We start from the raw sequence: 27725 nt of genomic DNA on the forward strand, positions 1-27725 counted from the left end.
AGACAAGGCAACAAATTTCTAATTGAAAGTTTGAGAATAGAGGGAGCGTATAAAAAATTAAATTTTGTATCTCAGTAGATATACAGCCCTCTGTAAAGTCAACGACACATCTAAGATGGGTACGCTATTTAAATACTCGTTCTAATTAAAATTATGTTTCAATACCCACTGGTTTACGAGTTATTTAAGATGAAACAGACTTAAGTTTTCACGGTGTATTTATTTTTCTTTACCATCTCAGGATAACTCGGAGGTATTTCTGAGCTGTTAAGCAATCGTCGGAAATTAAGAACAAGTGTCTTAGGCTGTTCACTTTGATATGTATGGTGCAACGCACGCTGGTTAGTCATAAAATTGAAGCATTGCACCATACAAATCAACATGAACTGCAATGACTAAGCTTGTCTAAATCTGTCTGGTCTAACCGGCCTTACCAACTATACCATACTAGTATTGCATGAAGAAGACAGTCTGAGATTTTCTATGCATTCCTTACAAAAGTATTTCAGTTCAAAACACATTTCCTTTTGATGGTTGATTTTTTATTAATTTTTAAAATGTGTCATATTTTTTTTGCCCATCCTGTATGTTGCAGCATTAGACAAGATATTGTGATTTCCTTGAATCATGAATGTTTGAAACAATGAGTTTTTTTCAATGTCAATCCAAGAACACTTACTCGCCTTGGTTGAACCGGAATCACAGTTGTTTTCAAGCAAAATACATTTTCAGTACAACAGTCTTATGACACTATTTTATCGAAGGTGACTAAAATGACTAACACAATGTGTAGAACAAGTTTTTCTTTGCAGTTAAATTAGAGCTCACTCGCCTTTGGCATAAGCAGATTTCCAGATATCAGCCAAACATACTGACGAATGAAACCTGTAGAATAGCATCAGTGGGTGAGTTGTATGAGAGATGAACATCCACAAAAAGTCACCGTACAAAGCTTTCTGCCCATAGTGGGGGTCGATACTTTTGGCTTCGAACGTGTTTACTATCCACATGGTCAAGTTGGCGATTAGCAAGAAAGTGACGATCTCCCTACCAGGCTTCTCGTACCTCAGGGCCTGGCTGTTGCTACACCTGCGCAGCCCGTCGCTGATGAATGGCGTCTGTATGATGATCTGCACCGCCATCAGTACCGCTATCGCGATCCGTGCGGCGTTATCAGCCCTGATCTCGGCAGCTACTGTCAGTATCGTGTGGGCAAAGTAGAAAGGGAGCGGTATAAAGAGCAAGACGTCGTCCAGGAACGTTATCGGATGCATGTTTATATCTAACTTCGACATCTGTGGTAGGGCCAGGAGGACGCCTACCAACGAAGCGAGTACTAAGCACGTCTCTTGCGCGGTATGGATCACTATGCCGAGGCGGATGTGGTCTTTACTGCTCATGGCGACGAAAAACACGATGACCGTCACTATTGCCGTCAGCAAGAAGAACAGTCCGAAGAAGAGTCCCTTGTTCGACGCGTGGCAGTCGGCGCTTATCACCAAGTTGCTCTGGTAGGTGATTTCCTCGGTACCGTAGTCGTTGCTGACCTTGTGCTGGAAATGATGGGGGTTGGCCTTTTCGTGGTCTTTGCCTATGTTGAGCCATACTATGAACCACACGCCTGCGAGCAAAAGGTTGAACTCGACCGTGAACGGATACAGGTAAGGGATGGCTTGGAGATTGCTGACTGACAAGAAAGCGTTGATGGTGCATGTGCTTCCCAAGTCTGTTTTGTTATCTATATTTCGGAGACAAAGAATAAAAGGAGATGTCAGTGAAACGGTTCTCGCCCTTAGTCCGAGGTTACACTATAAAAGTTTGATAAAGGTGTTTTACAAAACAACCAGTAAACCTATTGGGTCTTATTCGAAGGAATGTAACCGATGCGCTTATTGCTTGAATTTTTCAAGTTTTATAGAAGAACTTTTACAAAACTTTTAAAGTGTAACGTCGGCCTAATTGTAATTCTTTAATGCAATTTTAAAAAGGTGTTTAGTTAGAACGTTGCATCAGATCATGCTCGCGAGCACGAAATCGGACGGCGCATTGAGCACTTTTGGTGATCTCGAGCAACAGGTTGAAGATGGCTGGCTCAGGCACTCTCATAAGAAGGATATAAGCACTTTACTCCGAGGGGTTGGGCCACGCTCGGACACTGGTCAGTTTTTGAGAAGGAAATTCAGTCCGAGTTTTACCAATTCTCCCCCCCCCCCCAGACAGGCGGAATTATGATTTTGTGGGATACATAAATTTTTCCAGCTTCTCCCGTTTCTAGAAATATTTTCTTGACCTAGTTATTCTTCAAATTTGCCGCCCTTGGCTATAGCCCGCTTAGCCCTTGCCTCTTATAAATTCACCTCTAAGTCACTCTTTTGGTCGCTCACCGACTTGGTTTCTTGGTCACTCACCGACTTGGTTTCTTGGTCACTCACCGACTTCGTTTCTTGGTCACTCTTTTGATCGCTCACCGACTTGGATTCTTGGTCACTTTTCTGATCACTCATTGTCGTGGTTCCTCGCTCTCTAGGTCACTCTTTTCACCATTCACATGCATGCACACTGTTTTGGTCTCTCATATGCTTGCACATTTCCTAGGTCATTCGTTTCGTCTCTTTCTTCACCTAGTCCTCTCGCTGTTTAGGCAGAGGCGGATTTTTTTATCGCCTTTGGACAAAAAGAAAAAATTTCCGCCTTTTCCCTTATTCTACTAATTTTCCTTGACCACCCATTTCTCAAATTTTCTGCCTGTCCGAACTTGCTGCCCTGGGCAAAAACCCAGCTAAGCCTCTCTGTAAACACGCCGTTTATAGAGGTATAGAGGGCTGGCCTGCGGGCTAAATATAATGTACAAAGTGTATTCCATCCTGCATGGAAGCAAGGCAACGTAATTAGCTGCAGCACCGGCTCCTTCAAGCTGAACAATGCCCCAGGGGCTACTACAAATTCGGATTAATTACTATGCAAGGTCATTTGAAGCTTTTCGTGCGCAAGAAGCCTCCGGGTGATACACACGGGTGAGACCATTCTGGTAGACGATTTCCTTGCATGAAATGTGCTTTTAAAAACAGTATCAATATACACAAAACACGATTAAATACACGCTTGCGGTATCCAATAATTTATTACGTCTAAAATAAGTGTCTGCTGCAGAAATTCGAAAAGCGAATGGGATAAATATTTTGAAAATTTTGGTTCTTTTTCATTGTATTTTTTAAGCTTACTCCACATCCACAGCGCTACGCTGCGCCGACCAGAAACACGTTTTTTAGTTGTGGCTAATTTTGCTGTCAAAAACCGGTTTTGTGAAGTTGGGCTGGTGTACTTGAAGGGGCTGATAGACAGCGCATTTGACGCGCAAGGAACGGGAAAGGGTAATTAATGTCTTTGTTCACCGCAAAATGCCGCAGGTAACCACAAGACGCCCGAAAGAGGAGCGCGGGTACATCAGTAAATTTTGAGAAGTGTGATGGTCCATTGTAAGACGTTTTATTACTTTTTCCCGCTCCGTGCGCATCGAATGCTCCGTCTATTATATACTCCTCCCTCAACATAAACCTCGTAAATATGCCCCGGGGACCGAAACGATTATTATCTCATTTTATTTTTTTCACCACACTATGATTGATATTATATTGGGCTCTGATCAGAGACCCTGCTGCAGTATGTTAGGGGGGGGGGCCGCTGTGGTGGTTGAGTGGTCATAGTGGCGGACTAGCATTGCGAGGTCCCGGGTTCGAACCCCACCGTCGCCGCAGTGGTGGTCGGCTGAATATGGTTTCCTGTGGTTCCCAACTTCGAGGTGCGAATGCAAGCCGATCTCCCCATTAAAAAAAGTCTCACCACAGAGAGCAACAGGCTTACAACGGTAAAATCTTCAAACATCACACTTCACTCACAGTTCGAACATTATGTGGTAGATGGCAGCACTATAACAAGCACTACACAGAAACAAGCTCTACTTGTTCACAACATGGACACGCACATTCCAAGTAGTGCAACGAGTACACGCACATTCCAACCGTAGGGAAACAAGTTCAGCCGACCACCACGCGCGGGAAGGGGGCGGGTAATCTGGATCCGGGTTTAAAATTTTGAGCCGGTTCCACAGTCGAGGGCACTAAGCTGTTCCGAGCTGCAAATTTCAGGTGTGGCTGCGTTGCTTGGCATCACGTAGCTTAGCGGGTCAGGACAAAGCTTCAGAATAATTTTACATTTTTTCCTCTAAAATGAGTCTAATTTTTGACGGTCGACCTATAGTCGGGATTTTTGGCCGTATTGGCGGTGCTCAAGTGAGGGGGTCCGTCTTATAAACGAGTACATCAGATAAATGAAAATTACCGATAATCTTTATTACCGTTAGTGAGTTCTTCTCCAGGTTCCATTAACCTCTGAAGCTCCATTTTTGTGAGTTTGTGCTGATAATCTTCATGGGCATCTCGTACGATGGCCCCGAACCAAAAACATAGACACGTCGCTACTAGATGCATCAGAGCGAATCTCGCCAATTCTTTGTGTTTCTTGATAACAATCTGGAATGTAAAATGAGAGAGAGAGAGAGTGTTTCGTTCAATGCTCTATTTCATAAATACAGTCAGACTCGATTATAATGGCATCGACGATTCCAACGTTGTCGTTATAACCGAGGTGTCGTTACAGTGAAGGTTGATGTTTTGAAAAAAACCTTTGCTTACAAGCGATTGGCAACGAATTCGGATGATCTCTATTTGATCAATTGGTGATAAATATGGTAACCATAGGCGTACGTATAATTTTCTCAAGGGGGAGGGTTTCAATTTATTTTTTTTTGTCAAGGAAGGGGGAGGGGTTATGTTTTTTCCTGCAAGATAATACAAATACAACGCCACAACAGGCAAAATGCCCAACGAGGTGACTGATAAAAAGATGCCCATAAAAATATGGATGTCATGTATTTAGAAAGATACACATCATATGTGGAGGGGAAAAATATCACTATCAGGGTATAGAAAATAAATAGAGTATATAACAAATCTTCGCGACGATAAGGAGAGAGGAAAGAAAACAGAGAGAACTTGTTTAAATTTATTGCAATGGTGTTTGGACGTAATATTGCGTCCTTGATCGTGTAGTGGTTAAAACATTTTTTTTAAACGAAAAATACTATCAGAGGCAATCAAATAACTGTGCATGAAGGTTTTATTTCTTTATGATTAGGGTGACAATACTTGATCAGGAAAAATGCGGGAAATAGGGTTTCCAATGTCGACGAAAGTGTCAAATATATTACATGTACATTATATTACATTACACATAACCTTTGACGAGTGATGCAATAACACAGCAAGTATGGGAGAAAAACATTAGGCAAAAATGTGAGATGAATATTTATGGTCATACTCACACATTAGAACACAATTTATAAGTTATTCAAATTACCTCTATTTCTGATTCTAGTAAACGAGAGAGCATTATTGAAAGTGAGCTTGATTGAAAAAACGGGACATATTTTTGTAAGAGAAAGTCGGGAAGGGCAAATTGCAAAAATGTTTGTACTACAGTAGTCATGGCAATGAGCAAGTCGTAGCGTCAAATAGGTATTAAATCTTTTTTTTCAACGTAGGTGTAAATGGACTATTAGACGAACATTCCCTTGATGTGACCAGCTCTAATCTTAGGAATTTCTTAGAAAAACGTTATTTGAACGGAAACAAAAGTAACGAAAAGTTTGTAATTATATCCGAGGTAATTGCTTTTCATAGACGTTATATAAGCAAGATTCATTATTCTCTATGGGAATCAATTTGAACTACCAATTATTGATGCTGTTATTGAGGTACCGTTACATCCGAAGTCGTTAACACCGAGTTTGACTGTACTTCAGTGTTCAGTAAAATTAAAATGTGAAAAAAAAACACACACACTTACGTTGGAGTATTTAAAAACGATGAATAACTGGTAGAATGAATGCAAAGGTCTCAGGCTGTGCACGATGACGGCAGAGGCTTGGCCGCAGTTCTTGGAAAATTTCTCTCTTTCCACGAAGAAGAGGATTTCGTGTCCGAGCAGGAGGCCCTCGTTGATGAGATGTCCGAAGCAGAACGCTGTAATGAACGTACCATGAGCTTCATATTCACAAATAATACACAGTATAGATTCTATACAGTCTTCGCGCTGTCCCCAGGGCCGCAACTAGACGGTTGGTCACCCGGGACAAGCGCGCATTTTGACGCCCCCTTGTAATGTTGAAGGAGAGGTTTCAGAATGAAATTTGCGCCCCCCTCGGGTCCAGCGCCCGGGGCACGAGACTTGCCTGCTTCCCCCCCCCCTCCTAGTTGCGGCACTGACTGTCCCGCCTAGTTAAAAATTACTACATAATAATTCTCCGTGATTCCAAGCTGCACAAAATCGATCATTAAAATGTCCCGCGCACATCAAGAAACGCATCAAAACCGAACCGGTTTTTGGGTGGCTAAGAGCTTGAGTGGAGGGACAATTGCGTCGCGGAAGAAGGCTAAACCACTACCGGTAGTGGTTAAACCCGGTTGTCCACTAGAAGCGACAACATGAGTCATCAGCCGAGTCCGACGACAAAGGGCGTGGGATGTCGTTCTTCGAAAACGACCTTGGCACGCTATTTCCCTCCATGCAGACGAGTGTTAAATAATCTTGAAGAAGTTTGAGAAAATTTATATACTCAAGTCCATGTGCTTAATCAGGGGCGTAGCCAGAAATTTCGTTCGGGGGTGGGGGGAATCACTTTCATTTTGGGGGGGGGGGACCAAAGTGACAGAACAATGGATTTGGCCATCTTTTCCCCTTTTTTCGGTCATTTTCTCACATTTCGGGGGTGGACCAGACCCCCAAGTCCCCCCCCTCGCTACGCCCTTGTGCTTAATGACACATCTGGCAAAAACTCGGAGAAAGCGACCTTGTAAATAAATAAACAATTACATTTAATCGATTACTACTTATCACCCCCCCCCCCCCATAAACGGAAATTATCAAATTTTCCAGCTTCCAAGTTCATGTGGAAAAGGGGGCGGGTGAGAACAACAGTACTGCGCCTGCGCAGATACGGCAAGAGGCTTGACATCCCATTCGAATCGGAAATTTTTGTCGTCGGCAAAAAGCATTAGCTGAAGATCGCTGCTAATGGATAAAGTTCTCGTACTTTCTGTGCAATAGGATCTTTTTTTTTTTTTTTTATTATGACAACAACATGACAAATTAGTGCAGAAAGACATAAACAGTAACAGAACAAAAATACATACATACATACATACATAAAAATAAACGTAAAATACATCATGTACTGTATAGTTATGTTTTCTGAAACGAATATTTTGTGGCTGATAAAATTTTAGTTTCACCCGATTGTTGATTATGGACAAAAGTAACTAAGAATGGCATCATTTTTTCATGGTTAATAAGTTCATAGAGTACCGACGTTTAGAGTCTAGGAATGACTAAGAGCGAGAATGCTTCCGTGTACATACATATATCCAGGCCCGTAGCCAGAACCTTCGTTCGGACGGACGGAGGGAGGGAGGCAAAGTGGTCCAACAACAGATTTGGCCATCTTTTCCCTTTTTGTTTCAGTCATTTTCTCATAGTTCGGGGGGGGGGGGACGGGACACGACGATGACCAGACCCCCAAATTCTCCCCCCGCCTCTCGCTATGGCTTTGCATACATCCCTATATTGTATAAGTAGCATGTTATTTCGAGACTTTGCACAGATATCGAAATTCCAGGTCAGTGCAGGTGAAATGAAAGACAGATTCTGAGTTTTGATCGATTCGTTATGGAATTGTTTTTCATTTATTCTAAAATTATTTTTCATTCATTTTGAAATTATTTCTTAAATTTATTCTAGCATTACTTTTTCATGTATTTTTAAATTAACCGTTTTTGAATGTTTTCAACCATTTTTCTAAAAATGATCGGCAGAACACGACACAAAGCTCCAAGGGCCAAATGTGGCCTGTGGGCCACTCGTTGAAGACCCTCGATCTAGTCCCTCGATTTCTTGGCAGAAGCGGATATTTATGGGTTTTGCCACCCTTCTCCCATTCTATTTTAATTATCTTGACCAATCATTTCTCAAGCTTGTTTTTCTGGGCTATCGCTCACTTAGGCTAGACGCAAATTGAGCCGCGTTCGCGACACGACGCAGGGCAGCACTCTGTTTTACAGCCAACGGAAATCAAAAGGACAGCACGAAATGAGAAACGAGGCGACGCAACGCTAAGCACGGAATTTCTTTAATTAATTCCTGAATTATTTTATTTCTTTCTGAATTTTTATTAATTATTATTGTTCTTTCCAAGGTTTTGACTTTTCATTAGCTCTAAATTTTCATTCATTATGGGATTCATTAATTTCGGGATTTTCATTGACACCGAATTTTCACTAATTTTATGATTGTTTCCAAATTTTAAATTGTCATTAATTCTGAATTTTCATTAATTTTTGTGCATCCAGAATTTTTATTAATTTTTAGAGAAAAAAAATCCACTTTTATTTTGTTTAATCAGCTTACGCGCGAAATAATTTTCATTTAATTTCTAAATTTGGCCTTAATTCAGAATTTTCATTAATTATGATATTTCATTGATCGATGGAGGAATAATTTTTCATTAAATCCGAAATTTAATTATTAATTTCAATAATTCTGGTGTTTCATTAATCTACACTGCTGGCCACCGTAAATGCAACACCCTGAAGGAAGCATGCAAATAATATGAAATTTACAACATGCATTAGCGGAGGTGAGATATGCAAATGATTAGAATTTCAGCGCAGACGCACATCACGCGCGCCTGTGGCGCCACTTCAAAGCGCTATTTAAGGCTTGGAGATTTCGACGATTTGAACACAATTGTGTTTTTCTTGTGGTTTTTTCAAAAAAACGATCAATTATGCCTCGTAGAAAACAGCGATCATCTTTTGATCAAGTATCCGAATTCGACAGAGGAAGGATAGTGGCCTACCGAGATTGTGGATTATCTTTCAGGGAAATCGGTAGTCGTGTTGGACGAAACCAAACAACTGTAATGCGGATATGTGATCGTTGGATGCAGGAGGGTACGACGGACCGACGTGTTCGATCGCATCCACCTCAGTGCACCACTTCACGTGATGACAGGCGTATGGCAGTGACGGATCGCTCAGCCACATCACGAACCATAGCACAGCACATTCAGTCTGTACCGCATCATCCAGTGTCTGCGCGTACCATTCGACGCCGTTTACAGCAGAGTGGTCTGTCCGCAAGACGTCCATTGCTTCGTCTACCCTTGACGCAGAACCACAGACGTCTCCACCGCCAATGGTGCGATGAAAGAAGGATGTGGACGGCACAATGGAATGAAATTGTCTTTACTGACGAGTCACGCTTCTGTCTGCAACACCACGATGGTCGGATTCGAGTCTGGAGACACCGTGGAGAGAGGATGCTGAACAGCTGCGTTATGCACCGCCACACTGGTCCTGCACCGGGTATTATGGTATGAGGCGGTATTGGATATCACTCCCGCACTCCTCTAGTACGCATTGCCGGTACTTTAAAAAGCCAGCGCTACATCTCCGAGGTGTTGGAGCCAGTTGTCCTTCCTTACCTTCAGGGCTTGCCCACAGCCATATTTCAACAGGATAATGCGCGACCACACGTGGCACGCATTGTCCAAAGGTTCTTCGTCAATCGCCAGATTGAATTGCTTCCCTGGCCAGCTCGCTCTCCGGATCTTTCGCCGATAGAAAACATGTGGTCCATGGTTGCTCAACGATTGACCCAGATTACATCCCCAGCTGCCACACCAGATCAACTTTGGCAACGCGTGGAAGCTGCTTGGTCTGCTGTACCCCAAGAACACATCCAAAGTCTCTTTGAATCAATGCCGAGGCGTGTGGCAGCGGTGATCTCCAACAATGGCGGCTACTCTGGCTACTGATTTTGGCAGGAACCACACTTCACAGAAGTCTATAAATTTAATCATTTGATGCTTGGTCAACATGTTATCTACAAAATAAATATTGTTGCGATATCTCTTGTCTTTGGTGTTGCAATTTGGGTGGCCAGCAGTGTAGTTGTTTTGCATTACATATGGATTTTCAGCAGTTTTGGAATTATTTATTAATTTTAAATTGTGATAAAAATCCTTTGATTGGTTTTGACTTTTCACAAGTTTCAAATTTTCATTAATTGTGAGGTTTATTTTCCATTAATTTCGAAATTTTCATTCATTCCAATTTCGGTTAATTACATAATAATCTTTATTTGATTTTATTAATTTTGTGATTCATTCTAAAATTTGAATTTTCTGAAATTCAAAATTGTCATTAATTTCCATAAATATTGAATTTTTATTAACTTTTACCCATCTTAAATTTGCGATAATTTTTATCCATTTTCAAATTTTGATTAATTTATAAAAAAAGTTTCATTATTGTACATCCACGCTAAGTTGGCCTCTGGCTACGTCATGAAACGTCACGCGCGCGATGGGCGATTCCATTTATCTTCTTTCGGTAAAAAGGTCGCAGTGAAAAGGAGCAGGTTGGTATTTTCCGTTGGCGTCTCTTGCGCTATTTTAGCGTGTTTTTCCCCATTTCCCCCCCCGTTTCCTCTCTTTGGAAAATGAACTCTCCCTTCGCGCATCAAGGTCAGATGCCATCTTAATATGGGCATACAATACCTTTAGTTGTTTTTTCTTAAATTACGGAATAATTTTGCTTTACTTCTGAATTTCCATTAACTATGATGTTTCATCAATCAAGCAATAATTTAAAAGAAAAATCTGAATTTTCAATAGTTTTTAATTATTCAGTAATTTTGAATTGTCATATACATCCTGATTTGTTATTATTTTTTAGTGGATTGTTACGTTTTACTTACGGTATTTTAATATATATTTTTCAACATTCCTATACTTTATTTTAATTAATGTTATGTCTCCATTAATGTCAACTTTAATGAGCAATATATAATATCCATATTCCTGGAGCTTCCCAAATTCCAAGGTATCGGATTTAGGCCCCCGAAATCGTTTCCTTCCGAAAACGCTTGTGCAGTGGGAACTGCGTTCCAATATGCGCATCCTCTCGCTAAGCGTGTTGACGTCATCGCGCTCGGGTCCAGCCCACTCGCGAACGCTGCACGCGGCTTCTATTTGCGCTTAGCCTTAGCCCCTGTAAAGTACGCCTCTTCATGCACCTCGTAAATATTCCTACCTGAGGTTATCTGAAACTAAAATTGCGAGATCTATACTGTAATCTAAAGGAGGCAAAATGCAAGACAAACAAGAGAGTCGGTGAAATAAATTGAACGGTATCGTAACTCATTACCAGCCAAACCAGCTTTCAAGTAGAAACTTCCACTGTGCCTTCCAGTCAGGAACTTGTACCGCGGTTCGTCTGTGCAATCCATGGCTAACGACGACTGTTCAATATTCATGGTAGTGCTGATGACGTCCTTCGTGTCATCGTTGATGTCGATGATTCTTCTCAGTGCTTTCGTCTTGTATTTGTACAGATCGATGTGGAAGAACACCAACCAAGAGAAGCCTATGAGGCACATGCAGATGCTGAAGATCTGCGGAAAAATGCGGAGAAATTGCCAAATGTCAAACAAATGCAATGATTGAGACAAAGTAAAGGGTGGTCGTAAAATAACTCAATAGCCAATATTCGAGCCCCCCCCCCCCCCCCCCCCCCAGTGGCCTCAGAAATGAACGAATGGCAATGATATCCGAGAAACTGGTGTTCCAAACTATGTGCTCGAGAATGAGGAGGGAAAACTAACACCTACCTCTCGCGGTTACGGTCACATCAGCAAAACTTCGAGAAATTCAAACGCTACACTCACTATTATGCATTGTAAAGCGAACGGCGCTGTTAAAAACCAAGAACGGCGTTAGAACGGTAGCTGTAGCATGATGAAGACCGACGCTAGACGCAGATAAAGAAACACGAAGAAACAACCAAAATGCAGATCTCATTACTGCCGCAGGAAATCCACCACCTATGGGTTAGCGTATCAATCCCTTACAGTGATCTTACATCTTTTGTCAGCGTCCTGCGTCGGCGTTTATATTGCTACAGGTAACGTTCCAACGCCGATTACATGGTTTTTTTATTGCTCCGATCATGTAGCAATACCTAAAAGCGAGTGTTGCCATTTGAATTTTTCGAAATATTACTTGGTGTGATCGTAACCGCGAGGGCTAGGCTTTCGTTTCTCTCCTTCCCCCCCTCCTTCTTCATTCTCGAGCTCATAGTTTGAAACACCTACATCTGGAATTTCATTCGCATTCGTTGATTTTGGACGGCCTCCAGGGACTCGTATATCGGCAAAGTTATTTTGTGACCACCCTGTGTCAGACAAAAACTCAAGGATAATGTATAATGTTGGAAAGAGCTTTCTCACCTGGCTGATGAAACGTTTATCCGTACCCTGGTTGCTGATGTATATGAACCCACCGAATACCACGAGGAACACAGCGTATATACAGCTGTACAGAATCGTCAGGCTTTTCCTGAAAAAACGTAAGAACGGGGTGTTTCAGAAGATTTACGGAAAAATTCAATGCTATGCAATTGACCGATAGGAAAATTCTCAGACTGAAAAATCACAGCTGGGAAAACTCACCGACAACAGTTCGTCACCAGTGAGTGATGGGCCGAGTGATTGTGTGAGCGAGTGAGGGAATGACCGAATCAGTTGGTAAATGAACCAGAGAAATAAGCTAGTGGGTGAGTGATTTGGTGAGTTACCGTATGAATGACAGAGTAAGTGACCATATGAGTGATGAATTGAGTGGGTGAGTTACTGAGTAACCATATAAGTGATCAAGTGAGTGGCTGAGTAACTGAAAAACCATATAAGTGATCGAGTGAGTAAGCGATTGAATGACCGAATGAGTGATTGAAATGAGTAACTGTACGAGGGACCCAATCACTCACTCATTTTCTCATCTTCTCACTCATTCGATTATTTTCTGATCATCTGTCCACTCGCCGATTCACCTGCTCACTCACTCGCTTATTTTCTGATCATCTGTTCACTCGCCGATTCACCTGCTCACTCGCTCATTCACCAACTCCCTCACTCCTCTCACCCATCCACTCATCAACTCCTTGACTCACTTTCTTACTTATTCACCCACTCACTGGCGCACTCACCTGCTTATCCATCCACTCACTATCTCACCTTGGCGATGGATTGTTTGTCGGTGAATTGTTGGCGATAAATATTCTGCACACATTTCAGAAAGGACTCCCTAACTTTGAAACGAAAAAACTCTGACGCGCTGGATAAAACAAAGGCGGAAAGTGGCAGGCCTGGAGTTTTAAATACACCGGTTTGGAAAATTAATTACAATTTTAACTCAGAGATGGTACTACAATCGTTTTGTTTTACAACTTCTTTGTGTGGGCTGCCATTTGAAGGACATTGCGCGAGACTATTGCAGCTGTTTTTCGCATGCAACGGGACTCTTTTTCGCTCGTATTAGGTTCCAGTGGACGACCGGCCTATAAGAGTCCGTATACGCTGTAACAGCTTGTGCAGTTCATCTGTGAGGCATATGCAATATGCATGCCACTGCAGCAAAGTCGGGAAGTGGCTTTAAATTCCGCTCTTCACTTTTCGTCATGTCATTGCCAGGCAAGGTGACCATTTCGAACACATCCTAATATGATCTTCCGATCATCGAGCTTATATTACTGGAGGGAGTATGACGTCAGCGGTCTCAACCTTGGCAGTGCTGAGACAACACCTTCTAGAACCTTCTCCTTTAGAAGGTGTTAGCTGAGAACAGTGTCAGGCAGTGCTGAGAACAGTCATCATTTGTCGGGATATCAGGTGACACGTTGGCCGTCAGCGCAATTTTCGCATCCACAGGAGTTTAAAATAATAAATGTGTTAAAGAAATAATTTCAGCATGGATGAAAGCGATAATTTCAGTATTATGAAAGAGATAATTTCAGCATTATGAAAGAGATAATTCTAGAATAAATGAAAGCATTAATTCAGCATTGATGAAAGACATAATTTCAGCATTGATGAAAGACATAATTTCAGCATTGATGAAAGCGATAATTTCAGTATTATGAAAGCGATAATTTCAGTATTATGAAAGCGATAATTTCAGCATCGACGAAAGAGATAATTCTAGAATTAATGAAAGAAAAAAGTTCTAGAATAAATGAAAGCAATAATTCAGCATTGATGAAAGAGATAATTTCATTATTGAAACATAATTCCAAAATTAATGAGAAATAATTCCAGAATCAATGAAAGCAATAATTCAATAATGAAAGAAACAAATACAGAATTGATGAAAGAAACAAATACAGAATTGATGAAAGAAACAAATACAGAATTGATGAAAGAAACAAATACAGAATTGATGAAAGAAACAAATACAGAATTGATGAAAGAAACAAATACAGAATTGATGAAAGAAACAAATACAGAATTGATGAAAGAAACAAATACAGAATTGATGAAAGAAACAAATACAGAATTGATGAAAGAAATTTTTCGAGGAGTAATGAAAGAAATAATTCCAGAATTAATGAAGGAAATAATTCCAGAATTAATGAAGGAAATAATTCCAGAATTAATAAAGAAGATAAGTCTAGAATTTTTTAATAAAGAAAATAAGTCTAGAATTTTTTAATAAAGAAAATAAGTCTAGAATTTTTTAATAAAGAAAATAAGTCTAGAATTTTTTAATAAAGAAAATAAGTCTAGAATTTTTTAATAAAGAAAATAAGTCTAGAATTTTTTAATAAAGAAAATCCCAGAAGTAATGAAAGAAAGTAATTTAATCTTTCTTTTTAATCTTTAAAAGACAATTAACTGCAATGTTTAGAGACTGAACTGTGGATTTTAGTGGGGGAAAGTGCCAGGCACGAATTGTGTTATTCAATGCGTCACGTGATTTCTTTGCATTCAATGTTGCTGCCGTCGCGTCGTGGCGGCTCTATGCTCCCTCCAAAGCTGGATGCTTCTGAGTTCTGACCCACGTTTGCGAAGGGCATTGGACCGAGAGTGCTGTGCCATCTATTAGTCAAAATTGTAACTAATTCGACAAATCGGTGGAATTGAAATTCCAGGCCTGCTCATTAGCCCCCTTTACGCACAGGCTTTTCACGATGTGCAGTCGAACTAGCAGAGGTGAATCTCGAAAATTGGTATTATTGTTAACGACATGAAATGAAGGGGGAAAGAAGATTTTTCAGGGAGAGAAAACATATTTCTGAGGAGCTGGGTTTTCGTTCTTTCTCCCTATCTCAGACATCTTTTCCCCTGTGTGTGTGTAATACTATATTTTTCCCTTTAACTCGTTAAACCGTACATAGGGAGAAAAGTAAAAAAGATAATGCTGAAGAAAAGGAAAAAGAAAAGTTTTCATTTTTTTCAGGCTACCAATGAAGAGTTTCGGAAGAAGGGAGGGCGTGCTCGAATGCCTTTGTTCCATCTACGCAGTTCCGAGATATCTCGTCCCTATTTACGTTAAGGCAGGGGTGCACAACCTTTTCAGTCTGCACGCCAGAACCTTTCATGTATCGGGTGACCATATGACCTTGTATTTCACGGAACATTTCTGTAACTTTATATATATGCCCCATTTTTCCCCTTAATTTCAACAAGGCTTTAGTTGAATATTTGAAATCAAGATCCAAAATCACTTTTATAACTTGTAAATTATATTGTGTTACTTACGATTCCAACATAATTATTTATATTTATCTCACATATTATGGAAACATATACATATTTTTGGTGAACTACTTGCCTTTGACCATTCTTTTGGCTAAAATTGGCAACTTCACTGGTTTCTGACAATTTTTTGGCTATAATTGAGTTTTGTTCTGGGCCGCCTTAAAGGCATCATAGGCCCCTGGAAAAAGTGATTTGGCTGTGCTTAATTGAGCCGACGCATTAAGACGGCACTGGCTTTACTTGTCTTAGGCAATCTTATTCTTATAATTGGCAAATTTAATTGCATTAAAAATTTTTTTGCTATTAAAAATTATACATTCCTTTGACAATTTCTTGCAATTGAAAATTTTACTTTCTTTTTGACAATTTTTTGGCGATAATTGCTGATATCCCGTATAAATCCCGATTTCCCGTACGTTTATGAAGGAAATATGGTCATCCTAAGTATTTGTCTTGTTGTGTATATTGACACTTTTATATAGGAACACCTTCCACGTGCCGGATGGAAACCCATGGGCTGGTCGGAGATTGTGCACCTCCGCATTAAGCCGGGTTTGTCTAGGAGCAGGTTTTCTATGGTGCGCGCAGCGTGAAATTCTATTCCTAGGAAAACCCGGCTTTAAGGCCTTAAACGAACTACTTATTTCATCTTCCAATCATTGTTTACAAGTTAGAGAGTCCTTTCTGATACACCCTGTACATTAAAGACATCGCTAGAAACTGAACAAGATGGTGGAAAAAAATATCTAAATGATAACTACCTCACAAGAGCAGATTTGTCAGCTGGTGCGGTATCAGGAGCGTTAGTGCTCGGCGTAACCGGTCGCGTCCTCGCATCCGCGTCCATCCCATCTTGTAGATACGACCTCGATCCTTGGGAGGTGGCACTCCTGCCTCTTGGGAAACGGAATACTGACACAGCTTCGTCACTGACAGTGGCAAGTGGCGATGCCGGACTTGTTACGGTTGTTTTTCTAGGTATGCGATACGTTGAGCTATCAACTGCTGCCAGTGGTGAAGAAGTCACCGGCATGTTGCCGTTGATGCTGCTGCTCTCTGCTGTAATATTACTGTGTGATTGGGTATTGGTGCCATGGGAGAAGGATGTCTCTTCATTCAAGTTATTCTGGTGCATCATCTGTAAGATTTTATGATAGTTTCTGCATATTATAATGAATACAATTAACGAAGTTATCTGGTATTAGCTTGAATATATAGCGATGATAGGTGTGAATGTTTATGACAATATCCTTCTTATCGAAAGAGATTACCATTTTTCTGCAGGTATGATAATTCACATCAAAATAATTTCTTATCGTTTGTTGTTTTCGTGTTATTATGTTTGTTTATCTGTTTGAATGCGTCTGGGAACTTGATATTCGATAGATTATTTATAACTATAAAAAAGATAAATACAAAATAATAAATAGATAGATAAATTATAGATCTCATCAGCTGATTACGACGCGAGATTTCGTTAGTCCTTTCCGTTTACGAGATGAATGGGAATACAATTTTCGAAAAAAATTCTATATAATTTCGAATTTTTTTGTATTAAATACCAAAAATTTGCAACGCTTATAATTTCTGAAAGTGTTAAGCTATCGAAACCAACAAGAAGGAACGGAAATTTGAAAAAAAAAGTATAGAGTACGAGGTCTAAATAGGGGTTGTGGTTAGAGAGATACGCAAATTTCGCAAATTTAAATCTGTTTCTTCAAAAAAAAAATATCTCAATTTAAAAATTTCGTATTTATTCGCAAAAATGAAAAAAAAGAAGTAATTTCCAAATAATTTTACATCGATTCGCAAAATTTATTTTCAAATCAAATGTTCTGCATTTATATGCGAAAGCAATTTCGAGTAACATCGAATCGCTGCAGAGATCCGAATAGCTGGCATGAGCGGCAGGTCTTATTACGAGAAGCTTCAATTTCTGGGTTTGCACTCACTAGAATCGCTGGAGATCTGAGAATGTGCTACAAACTAGTCCACCAAATGGTTCAAATGGTTTATCTACTATCGGGAGAACCTTTCTTTGAGATCATAAACAAACGAGTTAACCTACGGAGACATCGTTTCCAAATAAGAATACTAACGGCCAGAAGAGATCGCTTTTTCCCACGGATATAGATGCCGTGTGGAGAGATTATGGAACAGTCTGCCATCTTGTATGCGTCGTCTACGCAAGATTTGCTTCCACTACTGAAGATTTCGACCCGGCTCCGTATGCGAAGTGCTTAACCCTTCTGACTATTATTTTTGATTACTTTTATTTCTTATTCATTAGTATTTTATTATTTGTTATTATTTTTCCAGTGCAATTGATGCCTTCTGGGGTTACTGTAAAAAATTCAACAAAAAGTTATTGTAAATTAAAAAAAAATTTCATTCATTTCGCGAAAAATTTATTTCAAAGCACAAACTTTGCATTCATTCGCAAGAACGAACTACGAGTATAACCACAACGACGCAATTTTTTATTCAAGTTTACGAGGTTAAGTACTGCACTTTGTTGAATGTTCTAGCAAAATTACTACCTACGTACGTATGGGTAGGTAGTAATTTTTAGGAGGAAAATTATGAAGATTTCGCAAAAAAAAAAAACAAAAAAAAAACAATTTTTGCAATCATTCGTCAAAAATTGACAGATTTCGCATTTATCACATCTATTTCGCGATTACGAAAATTACGTATCCCTAGCTATGGTCTAAATATGGGCTAGCGCCGTTGAATGATCTGGTACAGTAGAACCTCTCGATAACGGACTCCCATGGAACCAAATATTGTCCGCTAACGAGGAGTATCTTACGATATACAGCGGAACCTCGTTTATACGACGCTTGTTTTCGGTCGCAATTATACATTTCAATGCATACGTTACCGAAAAAATGATACACCGGTGGTTATGCATAATCACCAATCGTCTGGATAAAAAGAAAGTTTTCTTAAATATTTCACCACATTTATCACTTTTAGAGGAGATTATGCATGATTCTGATATAAAGTTGGAAAGTATGATAAATATGGAATTATCTTCTCTTCATTAAACCGATTAATTATTTTTACCCACACGTGTACGATATTTGCATGCGTAGTCACATCACACGCGCAATATTTTGCAGTAAAAATTAAACTTAATCAAAATAAGTGTGGAGAAAGATTAGAAACATTTATATAACAACATTATCAGTCTTGTAATGTTGGCTTTCTTCACACGATATAAATAAACAAAACCAACATTACCATTCGAACTAATCATCTTGGACCACATAGTCATGTTCAGTTAATTAATTAATTGATTGACGATTTATTATGTTTACCAACACGGAGCTTCGGATTATGCATCATCTTCGTTGAATATGATAAATTCCCGGTTTACGAACAAAAATTAATAAACTAGAGTTAGGAAAAGAAATGAGAGTATGCCTGATTTTATACTGTCCGCTAACGGCGAGTGAAACACGTTAAAGCCCTACTCCATGGGACCGGGGGTCAGAAAAACATCCGTTAACGGGGGAGTGTCCGTTATAGGGGAGGTTCCGCTGTAGAAGGTTCTGCAACTTGGTGACGAGGGCATGAAAGCAGTATCACATTATGGTAAGCAAGAAGGTCTTGAACAGTTGAGTCATCTTTTTCGTCCACGTTTGAAGACGACGTAATTTTTTTCTAAATTAAATAACGTAGTTTCACATACCTCAAAACTTTATCAGGTTTTAGTAAATTTGATTCTCTGTGTATTTTAATAAATAATAATTGTGTGTTTCGTTGTGAACCATGTTACTGATAAGATAATAAGCTATGTTTTGATAACGAAATTGAAGGAAATATCGTCCACTGATATGATACCTGCCTCTCAGTAATAGTTGAACATGCTGTTGATCTCTGAATATGGGCTAGTAGTCATTTTTTTCCCATCTGTCTGTCCAGAGGTGGATTTATGGTTTTGCCGCAATATACCTATTCTAGTCTTATTTTCTTGACCACTCATTCCTGAAATTTGCCGCTATATAGTCTGCTTAGCCCTCCCCCTCCACTCTTTTTTTCCTCGATATGCCTCTGTGCCTAAGTTAATCTCTTTTGGCTGTTCACGTGCTTTCACACCATCTTGGTCACTATTTTGATCACTCCCCTGGTGATTATTTTAGTTGCTTACTGACATCTTTCTCCGTTTTATAAGTCACTCCTCTGCTGGAACACTCTCGAGTTGTTTTTTGCCCTCAAAAGTAGCTTTTGTCTCACCCTTTTTGTCACTGATTGACCTGGTTCCTTGATCTCCAAGTCACTCATTTGGTCACGCCTATTGCTTGCACATTCTTTTGGTTGCTCAGTGACTTGATCTCTCGATATATATCCCTCTTTTCATCATTTCCATGCATGCGCACAGTCTAGATCACTCTTTTTGGTCGCTGCTATTCCAAAAGTCCAGGCCATTGGACTTTTGGTTGTCCAATGACCTGATCTTTCTCCATTTATCACTCTTTTAGTCGTTCACATGCTTGCACACTCAGTAGGTCACTCTTTGGGCCGCTCACTGACCTATTCCCTTGATCTCTTGGTAGAAGCGGATTTATAGTTTGCCCCTCACCCCCTTCTTCCATTCTAAACGAATTTTCTTGGTAACTCATTCCTCAAATTTGCCGCCCTAGCCTGTTTAGCCCCCCCCCCCCCGCCGTAAATACGCCACTATGGAAAATAAGGCTAGGCAGACACACCGGATAAATAATTACTAATTACTTTTCCCGGGCTCCTTGGCCTCTGTCAAGATGGACCTGGACATGTCTCCCCTCCTCAAAATATTCACAATAACCTGAAATACAATAAAGATTTGCACCAAAAAAAAAAAAAAAAAACCAGTCACCGCCAATCAAATTTATGTGGACGGTTTTATGAAACCATTTTTTGTGGCAAACTTTGGGCAAGAAACTTGGTGTTTTTACGCTGGTAGATTGACTTTTGATGAAAACTTGAGCGTAGAGATATAAAATTCTCGAGAATAATCTTTCGGAGAATATTATCAAGAATATTCTTGAGAATATTCTTATCGAGGAGAATATTCTCTGGTAGGACTACTATTATAAATAACTTGAGAATATTCTTATAAGTTCTTGATGAGAATATTCTCCTGTTATTTATAATATAATTACATATAATATCCTTGAGAATATTCTTCTCGATGAGAATATTATTCGGTTACCGAAATCTTCCCAGAGGTATTATCAAGAATATATGTAATAACATGTATTATAATAAATAATCTCGATAAATAACTTGAGAATAATAATAATAATAATAATAATTATTATTTTTTTAAATAAATAACGTGATCTACACGTATTCCCAAGGGATCAACATGATCCGTCCAGGGAATTTGTTAGTGTTAGTGAACATCCATGCCCGAACCGGGATTCGAACCCAGACCTGCACAGTGAGAAGCTAGTTCCCTAACCACTCGACTGCCAGGCGGAAGTCTTGGAAGGATTTGATAAGAATACTCCCTAGTAATTTATAATCGTAGTCCTTTGAGAGAATATTCTTAAGAATATTCTTTGTTCCCCGTCTCTCTCGCCATCAAGAAGATGGGAATATTGAAGTTTGTAGACCACAATATTAAATCTTGAAAGCAAGAAAATTGAACCAACATGGCTGAATTACACAACTTTTAAAGAAAGGTGAGTGATACAGAATTTAAGTGTACGTACATTGAAGAAAACAACAGTTCTGTATCTTCTTAGAATAAAGATGATTGTATAAGAATAGCTTCCTTTATCAATCAACTTTGGTGCAATTTCTTTTGTTGTGAACTTATTTCTGAAAATTTATCTAATTTTAAAATAATTTTTTAAGGTTTCAATATAAATTTTTCTAAAATCTTCAGAGAACCAAACTTTTAAAACCCCTCATCATGACCAAAAGTTCTAAGAATATTTTCGAACTAAAAGTTGTTATTGGGAGGTAATTACACCAAAAAATGTTTTGTTGTAAATGTTTGAAAATGCAATGAAAACTGATTTATATTTCATAATATAAACAAAATTGGTAAAAAAATTTAAATTATTTAAAAGAAAAATGAATATTCTCGATTATTCTCCAATTTTTACATTCAGGAGAATATTCTCACCTCACATCTCTACTTGAGCGTTCCCTTCATCGAATTGGAGAACTCAAAAGAATATTAATAGTTATCATTCAAATTTATCTAGGTAATGTCCAAGAGTTTATAAGGCAATATTGTGCGGGGCAGTCCTGATTACAGTTATCTTGATCGTTTCCGCAGAATCCAGCGACGATTCTGGAAACTCTCTTCAAGAACTGGGATCACGATCCTACAACCAAACTAATCACCCTAACACTAATGAAACTAATCTTCTGGTTGTGGATAGCCTTTACTCTTTGAAGGTATGTATAATAATGTTTCAACCAATTAAAATGAACAAATATTATGATATCACCATATGCAATAACTCCCAGTATAACTACGCCACAAGGAATCATAATATACTTATACCACTCGAAATTAACACTGAGATACAGTCTAAATTTTGTTGGTCCAGTGATGGGGAACAAACTCCCCAGCAGAGTCTGAGATCTTACAGCCTTTCAATTTTCAGGAAACGTTTACAAAACCTGGTTACTTGATGGGAACGCTCTTATAAACTAATGAAAATATTGTAAAACATGAAAAATGTTCACTTTTTTGGATATCTTCGAATAATTTTTTACGCACTTTTTCATTTTTTCCTGTTTTGAATAAGTTGTAAGTTAAGAAAAAATCTTGAATTTTTTTCGTTTTTGGCGAAATTAAATGTAACATCTTAAAAATCTTAAGCCTCGAGTTCATTGTTGCAGTAATCTCATTAATGGCTGTATATGGCCAGAGTTCGTGGTTTGGGGAAGTAGACGTGGCAATGGGTACCAGTCAGGGGCATGTAATTGCTTTTTTTGCCGCTACTAACTCAACGACACTCACATAATAATCTTGATCGAGTTTCTTTTTCCATTTTTTCAATAAAAATGTGAATTTCGATCATGTGAATTGCCCGCTTGCATCAATGGATTTGATTGATCTTTCTTGTCTTTTCCTGATTAATTGATGATTTTGTCGATATTATATATTTATGACATGAATGTCGGGTATTAATCTCTGGAGGTGTGTATTTATCTGTGTTGATGTGCAAATAAATCTAACTATCTATCTAAATAATTTAAGGATTATCAAAAATAAATGAAAATAAAAATAATTTACTGACCGAAAAATAATATAAATAAAGAGGATGTGAATGATTTGCGAACCAGCCAAAGATGAATAAATGTGATGAATAATTTGTCGGACGGGTAGAAAAATAAATAGGATAATAAATTTATCCTATTTTTCAAATATCACCAAACTTTTCCCATATTTTGTGCCACCCAAAATAGGTCGTACGACGTGACGGTACGGATCCATTTACAGTCAGGAATATAAATCTATTTGTTGCACCACTGGTTTCAGGAGCGTCTCAATGCTTCGCGGTTCAACTGCCTGGGCTGCTACTCGGGCATTTTTGGGCCCCCCCCCCTAAATACAGAAAAAAAAACCGCTGTAACTCCACCATCCGTCCTAAAGAATTTTTACGTTCGGATCATGGTCGGAATAGCATTTCAGAGAAGATTTATTACATAAATTCATATGTTCATTATGAACTGCTGTATCTCTGTGTGTTATCAGTGTTACTCAATAAATAAAATAACCTATTTTATACTCATACAATTTTAAGATGAGAAAATTCGTTAAATTGTAAAAACTGTACAATTACTTGACAAATTTACTAAAATTGCGAAAGATCCAAAAAAAAAAAATCCATCATTCATGGGCCACTTTATCATACTGGGGACCACTTTCATTACGTGAAACTGTGATCTGAACTACTGCAAAATACGGGACAATGCCAATTTTCGCCAAAAAACGTCGCCATAAGTCGACAAAATCACCAATTGTTGCTGAAATCACGGGAAATTTATAAATTAGTGAAAATGTGAATAAATGGGACTCGCAGGGAATTGAAATGCAGTTCACGGAAAAAAACGTTGAACAAAATAACAAAATATGTAAGATCTAAGACGAGTATTTATATTTCTGTGCTCAGATGGCAAAATGTTATAAGTCACTTTTTTTTTTAATTTCAGGATGGCAACCTTCTAAAGAATATTTTGCCAACGTGCGGTACTGCGGTCTTTTCACTTTTTACAATTTTCCTCCATTGCTTTCTCATAAACAGAAAGGGAAAGACGAAAATTTGCCACCTTCGAAAGATGAGACTCCGGAATGCGAATAATTCAATTTTTTGATAAAAGTGACACACATAATATTTTGCCATCTGAATACAGATTTTTAGTCATAATTATCATAGCATACTTATATGTTATGAAAGTTATCTTCGTTCACACAATTTTAAAGAAAGATTACAAATTTGAACAAGCCTCGTTGAAAAAGACGGGACAATTGTATGAAATCAGAACGGGCAAAAGCACAGGAATGTCCCGTAAAATACCGGACGCATGATCGCGCTACTCATGCTGTAAATTAAGAGGTCTGCCGAATTGTCTCAGATACTTAACAGGTCTTATATTGAGAAAGGTTGAGAAACGTTGCTATACATGTTCAGGTATTCATGAGAAATGTACTTTCTAGGCCCCCCGTGCACACCACATTGTTTATTCTTTATAAATCATTTGCTCTTTATTATCTCTATAATTAACTTTTGGCACTTTGTCCGATAATAACAGTGGTGTGAGTTAAAATCCTCAACTCCTTTCGGGAAAAAAAAAGCAAAATGATGGGAGAAGAAATTTTGCGGAAATTTTCTTGGAAAAAATGGACACATTAACTTTATAAACATCCAAACAACAGTTGGCGCTAAAATGGGCACATTTTACATTTTAATCCCTGTATGGAAGATTTGTTCACTGAAAATTTGTGGCGCTAAGCCGGGTTGGCGCTACAACGGGGGTTTGACAACCACCGTTATACCCAACGGCATTTGAAATTGATGAAAGAGTAACACGGCTTCAAAATTAATGAAAAATTCTCCTGAAATTAATGAGATTACGTTCCAAAATTACGAAAAATTATTTTAAAATTAATGGTAAAATTATTATAAAATTATTTTAAAATTATTTTAAAATTATTATAAAATTAATGGAAAATTATTATAAAATTATTTTAAAATTATTATAAAATTAATGGAAAATTATTCTTAAATTTTCATGAAAGAAATAATTACAGAATTAACTGAAATTCATTTTTTTACGAAAGAAAGAATTTCAGAATTAAGGATACCTTCGATAATTTCGGGGACCCTCTGTTTCATCCAGGGGAGTGGGCCCGATTCTGGTGATCCACTCTTGGCCTGTTTCTCGCATGGGCAAACGGGGCATGTGCCCTATACCCTGAAAATTTCAGGGTCCCGAAATCGATTGCTTTTTATAGTTTAGGTAGCCATCATGCCTTCTTCCCTTGTACACTCCTCTGTCATGAAAAAAAGCCCCAAAAATTCATATTTGTGCAGGTCCGAACTTACGAGGTACAGGCCCTGGCCCAACTGTTAAGATACCATGAAATGGTTTCGCTAATTTCAAGAAAATAATATTTTGTTAATCAGAAATATTTAATAGTAACTTCGAAACTCAAAATTGACTGACGTGTCACCAAGATGATTTTGGGTCGGGGCTGAAAAGGTTTAAAAACCCCTGACTCACACATATCCTGAAATTTTCGTTTCAAATGACCAATTACTTGGAAATTATTGAAATATGGCCGATCACTCAAAAATGATTAAAACGCGATCACCATGGCCCCCACAAGGGGTGGGCTGACAAGGCTCCAGCCCTGGGGCCCGAGACGATTTTCACAATTTTTTTGCTTTTTCACGCTATAAATTCAACATAAAGGGGCCCGTGAAAGTCTGGTCGGAGCCCCTCGCAAAAGATCCTAGGGGCCCTGCTCCAGGATGTGGGGGCCATGGCGATCACTCAGAAACGCTTTAAATACAACTTGTCATAAAAATCCGAACCCCACGACTCCCTCCCTTAATGGTGAGGCTGACATGTCCCGTGACGATTCTCATCATTGTTCAGTTTTTCTTCACACTAATTCTCCCATTGAAGAGTCTGTGGAAAGTCTAACTTGGGGTCCTGTGGAAGATCCCAGCCTAGGAGCCCTGTTCCAGGGTGTGGGGGAGCATACTAGGTAGCCCCCCACATAATAATAAGAAAATACCACTTACAATCATATTACCGTCATCCATTTTCGAATGTCCTCTACGTGACTCTCAGCTCAATTTTGAGAACTAATAGACAGAATTCCGACATGACTTTGAAGGGGAGATTCCACAAGCACTTGTTACTGGTGGAAGAAGACAGGTCTTATCTCCGGTGAAATTTCCGTGATCGATGGCAAACTTATTATCTCATTCAAAACATGGTTAGATAAAGCGTACAAAGGGAATTTTTTATCTATCAGATTAGCTAGTTTTAGACTAAAAATATATTGAAAGGCTTTAGAGAGGAGATCGACAGCCATCGTATCGATATAGATAAGATAGCTCCAACTCATGAATATAACAATATTAATCTGATAAGCACACACACTCTATCTCGTCGGCTTTCTTGTCACTTCCGGCGGTGACCGTCACATCGTCATTTCCCACAAAAACGGCCTATTATAAAGAGAGAGCCAGTTTCAATTATCGGCCTACCGTTTGTGTAATTACAATTATTCTATGGAAATTCAAAGAATTGGAGATTTTCTGGAAACACCATGCTATAAGGCAAAGATTTTTGAGGGAAATTTTTTATAGGAATTTCATATAACTTTCGTGTTAAGGTTCGTTTTAAAGGTTCTTTGTCAAAGATCATTTATAAAATAAGTTTGACAAAAACATTTGATAGTGTAATGGGGAACTTTGATAAAAACTCTCTTTATCAAAGTTTCTTTTACCAAAGTCAGTCTCCTCATCCAATATTTGAAAAAAAGATTGATGTTGATGTGTTTACGCTGCAGTTTCAATTGCTCAAGTTTACATACTATATACTTTGCGATTTGATAAAGTAATTAAAAAATGAGTGGTATATATAGGTATCTCTCTCTCTCTCACACAACTGTACTACTTCACCAAACACCAACTCTGGCCATATCGCTATATTGCAATTTACTGTCATTAGTGAGATGGGTTGGAAGTGAAGGCGTTGTCTGTCGGTGGTCGCCTCGAGTTCATTAGGGAAAATACCTTATCTATATCCTCCCTTGGGTTCGAACCCGGGAGCCTGACAACAACCTTCACGATGGTAGACGGGCACCTCTCTCTCTCTCTCTCACACACACATACACACAAATCTTTTACAAAACTTGAAACGTGCAACCCATACGATTATCGGTTGCATTTTCTACAATATAACCAATAAGCTTATTGGTGGCATTTTTCAAGCTTTATAAAAGGACTTTTATCAAACTTTTATGGTGTAATCTCGGTTTAATCTAACTTGGTTAAATTAGAAGTCTGAAGTCACTGCAAAGAAAGTTCGAGTTATCCATTTAATCTCCTTGATCTGTAAAATGACTACCAATTGCAACTTAATCAACATTCAAATCTCATGTGAATGTTGAATTACACTATAAAAGCTATAAGAAATTTATTTTATTAAACTTGAAAAATACAACCAATTAGCGCATCGGTTACTTCCGAACGAATGTAAGAAATAGGCTTATTAGTTGTATTTTTCGAGATTTATAAAAGGAATTTTATCAAACTTTTATAGTGTAATATCGGTCTTAGGCCGGCATTACACTATAAAAGATTAACAAAAGATCTATTACATAACTTGAAAAAAACCAATAAGCCTATTGATTGCATTCGTTCGAATGTAACCAATGTTGTTATTGGTTGCATTTTTCAAGTTTCAAAAAATAAATTTTATAAATTTTTTACAGTGTAATACCGGCCTTACATAATCCGGAGCACTCCAGTTGAACAAAG

At 38.6% G+C, this 27725-nt stretch overlaps 1 protein-coding gene across 1 annotated transcript; it reads right to left on the bottom strand.

Moving 5' to 3' along the window:
* Positions 1-529: 529 nt before the first annotated feature.
* LOC149089353 (proton channel OtopLc-like) lies at positions 530-26117 on the bottom strand. Its single transcript, XM_089238236.1, has 7 exons — positions 25977-26117; positions 16473-16849; positions 12406-12514; positions 11325-11571; positions 5905-6080; positions 4355-4529; positions 530-1738 (listed from the first exon to the last, which is right to left on the bottom strand). Exons 1-7 carry the CDS (start codon positions 25995-25997, stop codon positions 825-827), a joined length of 2019 nt encoding a protein of 672 aa, XP_089094362.1. The 5' UTR covers positions 25998-26117; the 3' UTR covers positions 530-824.
* Positions 26118-27725: the final 1608 nt, after the last annotated feature.

The sequence above is a fragment of the Pholcus phalangioides genome, unplaced genomic scaffold, assembly GCF_987345545.1.
Source record: "Pholcus phalangioides strain wild (caught in Gottingen) unplaced genomic scaffold, Ppha-v1.0 ptg000002l_1, whole genome shotgun sequence".
Classification (NCBI taxonomy): domain Eukaryota; kingdom Metazoa; phylum Arthropoda; class Arachnida; order Araneae; family Pholcidae; genus Pholcus; species Pholcus phalangioides.